The sequence below is a fragment of the Phlebotomus papatasi genome, chromosome 3 (genome assembly GCF_024763615.1).
Source record: "Phlebotomus papatasi isolate M1 chromosome 3, Ppap_2.1, whole genome shotgun sequence".
NCBI classification, from domain to species: domain Eukaryota; kingdom Metazoa; phylum Arthropoda; class Insecta; order Diptera; family Psychodidae; genus Phlebotomus; species Phlebotomus papatasi.
Window position 1 is genome coordinate 32,579,028 of NC_077224.1, and position 12,419 is coordinate 32,591,446.

At 34.9% G+C, this 12,419-nt stretch overlaps 1 protein-coding gene across 7 annotated transcripts in view; it reads right to left on the reverse strand.

Moving 5' to 3' along the window:
- The window catches only part of LOC129805301 (NPC intracellular cholesterol transporter 1), a 77,146-nt gene that overhangs the window by 12,451 nt on the left and 52,276 nt on the right, over positions 1 to 12,419 (reverse strand). For 2 of the 7 annotated variants that reach the window (XM_055853123.1, XM_055853124.1), the window contains one exon: positions 7,281 to 7,357. The exons of 3 other annotated variants lie outside the window; for them this stretch is intronic. In XM_055853123.1, coding sequence (XP_055709098.1) covers positions 7,281 to 7,357 — 77 coding nt within the window. Of the gene's footprint in view, positions 1 to 7,033; positions 7,358 to 12,419 lie in introns of those variants that run through there. 2 more of the 7 variants (XM_055853122.1, XM_055853119.1) reach the window with 1 other exon arrangement.

A 12,419-nucleotide genomic window follows, 5' to 3' on the forward strand; every position in this document is an offset into this window, starting at 1 on the left:
TACCAGAACAAGTTCATTCAGATGGAGGACCGCAATATGCATCTCGTGAGTTCAGGCAGTTTTCCGCAGATTGGGGGTTTGAGCACATCATATCGAGTCCATATTTTCCCCGTTCAAATGGCTTGGCTGAAAGATATGTACAAACAGCCAAGAAAATGATTAAGAAATGCATTGCTGACAAACAGGATATACGTTTGGCACTTCTTATGTCCAGGATAACACCGGGAAATGGTCTCAAGTCCGTCGGAGAAAGGATTTGTGGGAGAAAATTGAGAAACCCTCTCTCATTTGAGCGATTTAGTTCCCCAGAATTGGAACAGCAAAGCGAAGTGCTGTTGAAGGCAAGAGAGAAACAGAAGATAAACTCAGACAGAGGGGTCACTGCGAAGAAACATAAGCCTTTGTGTGTGGGTGATCGAGTTCGAGTAAAGGAGTCATCTGGGAACTGGAAGTTTGGTAGGATCAAGAAGAAGTGCACAGAGAGATCCTACTTAGTAGGTCTCGATGATGGCAAGACAATACGAAGAAATTCGAAGTTCATTCATCCTACCAAAGTAGAGGCTTCTATCGTCACAGAGCCTGACAACAGTTGCCTGATTGACATTGTTCCTGATCGTGCCACACCTGAGCGGGTTGCAGCGTCTCCTCAACACCAATCACCACCTCCGGGAACACCACGATCCCGTTTTGGAAGACCTATTCGTAGGCCAGTGAGATTGGATCTTTAATTCTTATTTTTTTTTTCTCACATTATTCACTTTAAAACATTATTTTGAATTATATTTCATTTCGAATATCTATTGTATGGAGGGGTAGGAGGAGGATGGAGTTAATTTGTTTAAGAAGGGAGATGTAACATATAGATGGCTCTGCCATAATTATAGAATGATGTTTGTATGGACTGACGGGAGTTAGTTGAATTAAAGATATCAAGCTGAACACAACACCTCGTGTTTTAATCTTATATGAATATTACTTTGGTGAGTTGCCACTTGGTGATATTTTTATAGTAGAACTTCCTTCAGCTCTAGCACTGCAGAAATCTAATGCGTGACAAAAATTTCGACTGCACCAGAGATGCCCCAATGAAAAGAGTATTGTCTATAAGCTGTTGAGAGAGAATTCTTAAGGAGAGTGTCAAGTTTTATAAATCTAAAAGCTGCCCATTGCATCCTGTAAGGAATACAATGTAAGATTATGAGGATAGAGAAGTTCATCATCACGAGAATGGCTGCTGTGAAGGGACATAAGATTTACAGAAATCTCTGTGAGGAAGAGTTTCTTACGGATGGACGGGGCATTCTGGATGGAGATTTAATAGATTCCCTGGTTGGCAGTCCCCCAGATGGAGTCATCCAGTGCAATAAGCAAGTTTTCAGCCAAAATATCAATCAAAGGTGTAAAGAAAAAGTGTCCAATAGGTGTTCAAATTTCGTGTGTCAATAGATACCGAAAGTGTCAATAGATATGGCATTTAGTCATGATTTTAAAAAATACAGTTTTTTTTAGTTTTTCAAACATTTTGAAAAAAGTGAATGATACTGAATGGTAGTCAAATTAATAAGTAGATATAAGTTAATATTTAAACATAAAAAAAATTAATACAATAGAAGATATCAGTCAGGAAAGTTACGAAAGTTCTTAAAGTGTCAATAGACGTTCCTTTGACCCTAATAGATTTATTTTAAAAATACTGTTTTTCGCACTTTTACAGTCTTTTCATCCATATAAAATTCAAACGGTAAGAGATATCGACTTCCAGTCTTCGATGACCCCTCCTCAAATGACATTATCTCGTACCCAACCTCTTTACTTTTCCCCCTCCCCTTTCATACGTTCCCTATCCCTCAAAAATAGGTCAAAAGTGAGGTTTATCTAATTTTAAAAAAAATTGGCCCTGACGATTTCCTTCATTTTTGGATATATTATGGAGGTAGTCCAGCTGATCATTTCGTCCTTAGACAACTATCACCGGAAAAATCGCCATCTTGAATTATTCAAGGTCAAAGGCCGACTACCCTAGAGGGCCTAATTTTCAACGGATTTGGACAAGTTTGGACATTTTTGAAAGATCTTTTAATCCTGAACACGACTGCATCGGTCACAATCGGTGATGGATCGGGAAAGTAACGGTAATATATTTATTTTAAAAATACTGTTTTTCGCACTTTTTATTTTCGAATATCATTTCGAGGTAGTCAAGGTGAATATTTCGTCCTTAGAACCTATGTTCGAAAAACATTTTGATACCGAATTTTCGGAGGGTCAAAGTTAAACCACTTTGGAGGGCCAATTTTTCAACCGATTTGCTTGAATTTTTTGAAAGACCTTGTGAAATCTCTAACCTAGCCCTATTGGACCTAATGATATTACTTTTCTTAGATTTACTTTTTTTGTTCGTATGCTCGTTACTCATGCTAAAATATTCTATAATGTGCCTTTTTTTTAAGTGTTTTTTTTTTTATTTACGAATTAATTTAATCTGTAGGAAACCAGCATGCACACAAAGAGCATTCGAAAAGATAATACGCAAAGGGTTCTTTCTCGTGAGTTCGATAACTCCGCGAAGCTGGGATGCTTTGTCATCTCTTTTATACTAAACAAATTGTTTCTCTATTTACTTCTGTGAATATGAAACATTCTCCAAAATTCAAATGATTTCAAATAAGTTTGTGCTCCACGAATGGACTGAAAAACCTTAAAGCCCAACTATAATATAGACCACGCCCCCATAGCATACTACAAAAACGACGAATTGAGTTCAACAATAAGTTCAGGGGAATAATTTGGAATCGGATCTAAATTGGAATTTTGAGATTAACTGAGATTCTTTACAATCTCAGCTTCTCTGGTCCGAGGTGAAATGCGACCTCGTTAGATGAGACTCAAATTTATCATGTACACGTTTTGACTCTTGTAGATCACGAATATCATACTCGCAAAAAAACCGATTTTCGTGATCGTTCTGTACAGCAATATCTTCAGAAAAATCGAATTTTATAAAATGGCACGAAATTGACGAGATTGACGAAAATAATCTTCCGTAAAGTTGTAGAGCAATAAATTTCCTACAATATTCGCAATACAAATCATTCGAGTCTTATAAGAGCCAGTGAAAAAAAATATCAATTTTGTGAGTCTGTCCGAATATTCGCTATTGCAAACGTAAAACAAGTGATTGTACTATACAACTGGAAAGATGCCTAAACCTGTAAAACACTTATTTTTCACGGTTAAATATATTTTTGAAAATTCATATTTGGAACCGGTTCCTATCCGGATATCCTGGCACGGATGTTAATAGAACGGAGTAACCGGAAATTTCAAAATACCCGGGGTATTTGGAAATACACACGGCTCTTCGTTATCCGGGTGACAGCTGCCAAACGCAGACGGTTGATGTATTCAAAACGATTTTTTTTACGAAACATGCAGTTTGTCCAGAGTGAATTAATATGTTATTTTCATTTTATCAAAGTTTTTGACACACAATCGTGCTACAAAATGAAACATAAACACACCACAAAGAAAATTCTGTTGTTTTTCGACAGAAAACAAATTCCCACAGCAGAAAATATTAAAAAAAAACGTTGACCAGATTCAAAAAACCAAAATGTCATTTTGTCCCCACGTCAGCCGGATAACGAAGAGTCAAGTGTACTAAAATGTAGGGTAAACTCATCACTTATGGACATTGTGAAAAAACCTTAAATTCTTACCTAAAACAGATTTTGAAAAATCATAAAATTATCCGTTTATGATGTGCTTAACAATTTTGTGATTTTTCGAAACCTGTTTTAGATAAGAACTTAAGATTTTTACAAGCTGTCCATAAGACCGGCTTCAGACTAGAGGTTGAGCCCAGTTCCCGAAGATTTCAAAATCCTAAAGAGCGAGCAATTTTAATGCTTTTTGATAACCCTATAGGTCAATTATCTGTAATAATCCACTCCTAAGTTAAATTTTTCCGAAAAATCGTGATTGATAGAAAAATAGGGCAGTTAAGCCATATGGTTAAGTCTTAGGTCTGAAGCTCGTATAAGTGTAACATCCATCGATGATGACTCCACCCTAATTGCGCAAAATGTGTAAAAGATAAGATTTCCAAAGACAAAGTGTCCAAAAACAAAGATTACCGAATACAAAAATTTCAAAGACAAACTGGGAAAAACAAAAATGTAAAATACAAAATGAAAAAAAAAACAAAAATTCCGGATGGCTTTGTTAGAAAAAGGACTTTAAATTCCTGAAAAATCTGACAGGATTCCAATTAGTTCTGTACCGTTTATAAATCGTTAATTACTGCTCGAACTCCCCGATGATTTCTGTCCCGCTGTTTGTCTGGCTGTTCGTCCGACCGTTATGACGCCTAGAGCCGAAACGATTTTAGAAATTCTAGACATTCGCCTAGATAGCGAACGGCCCCCAGTTCAAACCTGGGTGGAGGCAGGAATTTTTTTCTGCCTCTATTTGGGTAAAATTGAGGATTGTCGCCTCTCTGTGCAAAAACACAAATACTCTTGGGCTTACATACCAAGCGAGCAGAAGTCTGTTCAAAAAACACTGACGATTTTAGAAATAGGCCTTTCGGACCTTCGGAGAACCCCTTATAAATCGACCCTGGGAGCATTACATGCCCTTCATTTTCCCCAGAGTCCTCCCACCCCTCCAAAACCATGTTTTTTTTTGGGATTGCTCGTAAATGCGTCGTGTGATTTTTTTTTTCTTTTTTTGGATATGTTTTAGAGGTTGTCCTGGTGAAAATTTCGTCCATATTCGAAAATACTCGTTCCTAATAACGGTTTTTTTAAGGTTACAGGTCAAAAAGGCTCTCTAGAGAGTGTATTTGTCAACCGAATGGGGTCATGTTTAGGTTTATTGGAAAGATCTTGAAATTCCTGATCAGCTCAAGTCAATTTCAATCGGTTATGAACCGGTAATAAACCGGTTTACAACCGATAAATGATTTTTATTCAAAAATCAATTTTATTCCTCTTTAAGCTATGTTTAGCAATCTTTTGAGTAATCTATGAATCGGTTAAGAACCAGTAAACGATAAATGATGCGAATGCACTTTTGAGCTTTAGAATATAAGTCACGAGTTCGAGAACTTCTGAAAGCCTGGGATGCTTTGCCATAACTTTTCTTTTATCATTACAAAAACCTTTCAGTTTCTACTCTGAATAAGGATTTTGCTGATTTCGAGGATAATGTGTTTTAGTGGTTTTTGCCCTAAAGAGGCATGACATTTCCTATGTTTCCCATATGTTTCTAGCGAGCCGAAAAAAATTTTGAGTTTATTAGCTGTTTTTTGTCATTGTAGAATGAATTAGGAAAAAATACTAATACAAAATAAAAGCCAATTTAATAACGAAGAGGCAACCGAAAACCCTAAATTAGCAATCTACGTAGTTTTGCAGATATCTCGTGAAATGTGTACGAAAACAGGGAAAAATTACACTAAAACTGGTCGCATTTTTCAGAGCTAATGTCACCCCCCTGTCTAAAACGCAATGATTTTCAAAATTTATTAACGTATTCAAAATAATAAAAAAAAACAACAGAATCCAACAATAATTGTTCTTAAGGGCAGCAGAATCACATTGACCGTAAAATGCTCGCCGTATTTCGTTAATTTACGCATTTTCATTGCAATTCTTAGGCAAATTCTCGATTACCGTATTACCTTATCTCATACTCGGTGGCACTAGGTGAAAATAATGTAAGAAAATTGAAGGAATAAAACGTAAATGCGATAAACGGTGAGCAAAAAAGACTGTACGATTAATTTCTCTTACAGATTTTTTTTTGCTTACCGTTTATCGAATTTTCGTTTTATTTCTTCAAATTTCTTATTATTATTTTCACCTAGTGCCATCGAGTATGAGATAAGGTAATACGGTAATCGAGTATTTGCGTATGAATTGCATTGAAAATGCGTAAATTAACGAAATACGGTGAGGGTACGGCGGGCATTTTATTGTCAATGTGATTCTTCCCTAAGTTACAAAAAAAAATTGTATTTTTGCTTTCGCTCTAATAAAGGCGAGAATGGGAATTTATAATTTACTCATTTGTAATTATTGCAAAACTCTTGTCAAACACTTTAAACTTGACTCAACTCATGTCTCCGCCGAGCAATTGTGTCATTAGCTTCTCACCTTCAGTGGATCAATCAAAGAAAAATTAATATTGTTGTGATGATCGCAATGACACACATTTAAATGCCATTTACTTTAGCCTCGATTTTGAATCATTTTCTTGGGGGCAAGAATTCAAATCAATCTAGCCAATATATCTGGAAAATAGATTTTTTTGGTTGAGAACCTCCAAGTAATAGTTAGGGGAAAGTACTCTCCCTTCGAAAGTTCATGCCTTCGAATAATGTGAATTTTCTTTTACTTTTCCTAGGAGACTTACACATTTCTATTAAATATTTGTTAACTTATTATCAATTATTAATAATTATGTGATAATTAAGTGAAATCTCTTAGGAAAAATAAAAGAAAATTCACATTATTCGAAGGCATGAACTTTCGAAGGGAGAGTACTTTTCCCTACGTTTAACTGTTGTTGATGAAACCATTAAATACTCATATCACTAAATTCACTAGACCCTAAAAATTATTGACACATTAATTACAACAATGACAATTGTAGCGAATACAAATCGATATATGTATACATTGAGAACAAATAAGTAAAACACAATCAACAACCATTTCCATGATGAAATTAATAATGTAAATACGATAAGTACAATAATATTCCTTCCACCCAAAACTGAATGATTGAAATGACCCCAAGCATTTTGTGTGGTACTATGTAAATTTAGAATTTCAGACAGATTAAACAAAAATAAGAAAGAAAAGAAAAAAAAGAAAACTCACTTTCAGCCAATTCTTTTGCTTATTCCATATTTTTTTTTAATGTGTTTTTTTTTCTATCACTTGTTTACCTCATGCATTTTAAATTATTTTCAACAGAATTTGTTGCACAATGAAGCATCAGATAAATGAGAGAAAAACAATGATTAGAATTGCTAATGAAGAATGTGAAGAATGATTTAATGGGATTTGATATCCTATAACAATTGAAGCCTCTAAATGATCCTTTGTTGTTTTTTTTTGTTTTGCTTAATTTTCCTGTACAAATGTGTGCATTGCAATATCATTCAAATCACCGTTTTTACAATCATTATCACATCTACTATCCTCTGTATCCAAATTTAGCATGTGATTGTGATATTTATATTCAGTGCCATTTAAAAAGATCCTTACTGTTGATAGCGACGTCTCCTGAATCTGATACACTCGTCGTTTGTAGTCCGCCAATTTGACTTTATTGATGGGTGCTCCTGTAGCCGCATTTAAAGCAATTTTCATATCAATTTAATTATTATCCATACACGCAAAAGCGTAAGTAATTAGAGATCATATTTTTTTTGTTTGTATCATTATGTTTTCGCATTTGATTGTAAGTTGGGTAGGTATGATAGAAAAAAAAGAAAAGATAGAGAATTTCAATTAGTTTTCTTTTTCAACATTTTCTCTCTACTGCAAAAAAATACTTTAAACTTTTGACTAATCCATACACTATTCCCACCATTTTATTTATTTTAAAAATACTTTTCAATGAATTAGTATACAATGTACTACCTTTTAGTAGCTAAATTTATTTTTCTTTCAATGTTTTTTTTTTAATGTGATTCATATGAAAGTGGTCAGTAATATTTGCCCATTTCCAGTATGATTTGTGCTTTAATGTCAACATTTTGAAAAAAAAAAACTTGTTGATAAATTTGATAAAACAAACACGAAGCAAATTTATATTAGCATGTTTCTTCCGAAATGACTTTACACCGCAATATTCATTGTCATTTTTATATTCTTTCCCAGAAAGAATACACTAAATTAATTAAATTAAATACAGAGTGCGCTAATAAGATTTCTTTTGTTTAATCACTGCTACATTAAATAAATGCCAATTGTCGCTTTCATAAAAAGATACATTTTTTTCTACAAAAAAATGGTTTGCGGAATCTTCGTTTTTCCATTTTGTTTTTTTTATACTTTTGTTTTTCCCAGTTTGTCTTTGGAATCTTTGTCTTCGGTAATCTTTGTTTTTGGACACTTTGAGGCTACTTACACTACCGCATTAGATTGGGATTGAACTTAAACGATTTCATTGAGGTCATTTAGACTGCCGTATTAGATTCTGACTGAATTGGCCCAAAAACCGATTTTGGGACAATTCAAACTCAATCCAATGCGGCGGTGTAAATGTCCTCTTTGTCTTGGAAATCTCGTCTTTCATACATTTTGCACAGGTTATATTTTATAAAATAAAATATTACAAACGTAAGGACTTTTATGCGGCTCGGGTCTGAGTTTAGAGTCGAACTTCAAGCTCTTTAATATAATGAACGGGTCCCGGTCAAAATCCCGAAAGCCAAAATCCCGAAAGCTAAAATCGGGAACGCCAAAATCCCTAATACCAAAATCCCAAATGGGCCAAAATCCCGAAAGCCAAAATCCCGAATTCTTAAAAGTGTCATAACTAATCCTACGATTGCACCTGCGCTTTCTGGAGGCAAAGGGAAATCTTCTGTGTCTTAGGAAATTATTCTACACATTTTCCTCTATATAATTTCATCCCTTTCACGATTTTGAATATTCGGGATTTTGGCGTTCGGGATTTTGGCTTTCGGGATTTTGGCTGCCACCGTAATCAACATCGCCTGTTAGGGGCAAAGGGAAATTTTCTGTGCTTTGGTAAGTTGTCAGTATCGTCTGTTTTGGTACAGAAGTGCTTCAAAAAAGTTTTTCCTGAAGGTAAGTTGACTGTTTATTAATTACATCTGAAATCTGATCGTAGGATTTCATAATCTTTTCCTATCATGAAAGTTCTTTTACTGCTCGAACTCCACAGAAAGGGCAGTATATAATCCCTCAATTTTTTTACCCCCCCCCCCCAAAATTTTCACCTTCAACCCCGCGGGGCCCTTTTTCCCAGCATATCTTCGCGTTTCAGACGATTTCTGAGAAATGATGTTACACTGTTTGACCGTCTGTCCGTCTGTCTGTCTAGCCATTACCACGATAGAGCCCAAAGGGTAAATCCCAAAATAGACAGAGGGACCGGTTTAGGGATCAGCTCGAGAAATGAGGATTGATAGCAATACACTCAGAGATCAGCCTAAAATTTGGAGGATCAGGCTGAGCTTCTAAATTCATGAGGTCTACTGAAATTTACGAGCATTATCCACATCAGCACCAGTGGCAAAAATATAAAATGGTACGCAATGTCACAAAATCTTTAAATGCATTAAGATTGGGGTAATGGCAAGGTCAGAGTACTATCTGTACGATAATTGCATTGATATTGCATTTAAGAAGAACGCTAATCCTTGATCGTAAATTCTCAGTATATGAAAGTTGGGCTGATCTTTTACCGCAAAATTTTTCGAGCTGAATATTCTCGAGGATCAGCCTGTGTGTATTTTCGTCATACGAAATAGCTATTTGAGACCTTCGAGGGACCCCCCTATAAGTCGACCAAACGATAATGGCTCCATTCAATAATATTTCGAAGAGACAAAGCGACACCAAAGCCAAGCCTATTCGAAAATCTACCGGAAGCCTAAAGTGCAAGTTCATATACCCGCCACTTTAACGCTGATTGTTCCTGCCATTTCGAATTTCGAAAAACATTTGCTGCAAAAAGTGAATTTTTGTGTAGTTCTGTGAAATTTCAGGATGGCATAATGTCGTAATTGCAATTTCATTCAAAGAAATGTCCTTTTGATGAACTTGAACATTTTTGTGTAACTCGTCGGTTTAAACGTTCGAACTTCCAATGGGTTATTAGGTAACTTCCCTCTGATATACCTTCGAATCGGTAAAGGAAAACCCTTTACCGGATAGAGCTCTCAAATCGGGAAGGTTATTTCTGAACGAGAGGATTTTGTTGACGATTGAAGTGTCAAGAATATCGAAATTCGAAATGGCAGAACAATCAGCGCTAAAGCGGCAGGTATATGAACTTGCACTTTAGGCTTCCGGTAGATTTTCGAATAGGTTTGGCCTGGCTTTGGAGTGGCTTTGTCTCTTCGAAAGGTTATTACTGAACGGAGTCAATCGGGAAGGTCATTACTGAACGAGAGGATTACGTCTCGAATATTAAGGGTTGCCTTAGTAGAGCATTTATTGCTAGTAGACTCTCTCTCAATTGGGCATTTGGGGCAAAGTGTCATCCGGTTTATCGATAGATTTGGGCGTCAAAGCCTTTGTAAATTCCACAAAAAGCGCTCAATTATAAAGAATCACGATAAAATAGGAAGAACTACAGCGAATTTGAGCAAATTAGCTTCATAATTAAACGTGAAAATTGTCAGTAAAATTTTTCGCCCGATTAAAAAAGAGCCGATTGAGGGAGAGTCTACTGTATAAGGCGGGAAATTTAAGCTCTACATTATCTAGACGACGATTTCGTCTTAACGGTTTTTCAAGGTCAATCGTTCGTTCAAAACAAGGTTTCGGATCGTTGCAAAGGTATTGGAATTTACGACAAGAACGAAATCGTTCCAAACGGTTCTGAACTGGTTCATAAGCGATAACTATTTTTTATCCGAAATTTAATTGTATTACTCTTGAGGTGTATATTGGACAATGTTTTGAGTGATTTATAAATCGGCTCAAATCGATTGTGAACCGGTAATGAACCGTAGTAAGACTCATTCGTTATGTACATAACAAAAAAAAATACAACGAAAAGTTTTGTCGCTCATTTTCAGAATTTTGTAATATTACAATATTGATAATATTGCTTTCATATTATTCCTGTTGCGTTATTAAATTAATTTATAATAACTGAGTAGCTCCTTCCTTTGACAGTTTATGACTGTTGCATTTCATAAAATTTTATCTCCGGCGGTGAACTCACCGAATAAGTATAAACACAAGTATAGAGTTTGATTCTCCAATATAGTGTCTTACATAAAAGATAAATAGTAATTCTATTTCCACAAAAATTCATTGAAGTTCTCAGAATTCAAAGTCATTTTCGAATTATTATTAAATTTTCGCACAAGTTGAGGAAAATTTATGAAGTATCACGCTGAAAAGCTCGCAAAAAAGTTCCTCGTGGGACAGAAGCAATAAACGTAATTGCTTTGTTTTTTTCCTCACAACAAAGTGAAGGCCTACATTTTGACATTTGAGCACTTCGAAATTCGAACAGGATGTATTTTAGGCACTTTGTGGAATTATCAAGAATGTTATGCCCTAGACACACTTACGACATAAGCCGAGAGACGAATTAGTGAAAAATGATGGAAATGATGTCTAACCATTATTTCGAAAATAATTACGCTAAGCCTTCTATCGGCTAATCAAGTCTATCAAGGCCCATAGAATGTATTTTTTGGCTTTTCAAATAGATCCTCGAATTTTTCAAACTCTACGTACGAATGGTAAGAATTGGGATTTAGAGATATAATCGACTATTCGAAATCGAATTTTCGAAAATCTGTTATTCGATTATGTTTCTCGAAAAATATCAACAATATAATAATAATAATATTATTATCATTAATATTCTTCTATTTTTCAAACTTTGTTTCCAATTTTAAAATTAAATTTTCACACAAGGTGGAAAAAATTTATAAAATATTATACTAAAAAGCTATAAAAATATTACCCAGTGATTATTAGAAATATTATAATAAAATAATCAGTGTTTCTTTGATTTTGCAAACAACAAAGGAGAAACAGATACATTTTGGCACACGAGATATTTCGAAATTCTAACAGGAAGTACTTCAGCCACCATGAGGATGAAACATGAAGTAAAAATGTATTTTATTTAGCTTTCGAAACTGATATTCGAATTTTTAAGCTCGCGCTGTGAATGAAGCAACTTAGAGGTTGCACGTAAAATCTCAGTTATCAAATGCTTATATGGACATATCCCTATAGGGGAATTCTGTAATTTTCGTGGCATTGTCACGCGTGAGTTCGAAACCTGATAACCCTAATCGAGCTTTTTTTGTCATACCATATGAGTTCGAAAATGCAATTCATTGATTTTTTAATAAAATCTCCCTTTACTTGATGATTTTATGAAAATACATTTACGTCTTGGTTGATTTGTTTAACAAAAGTCATTGTCATTAGAATTGCCAGACATCTCAAATATGTGACTTCTGACAATGCCACGCGAGCTGAAATCGCAATATCACGGCTACAGAATCGCATTTTCGAAAAAGCTCTCCTAAGATTCGAACCCAATTTGTAATATGGCATTGTCAGAGCGTTACAGAATTCTCCTCCTGATTTTTGAAATGTTTTCAAATCTAAGTTTTTAAATTTTTCGATAATTTTTTTTCAACTGAATATTTCCAAACTGATTTTTTTTTA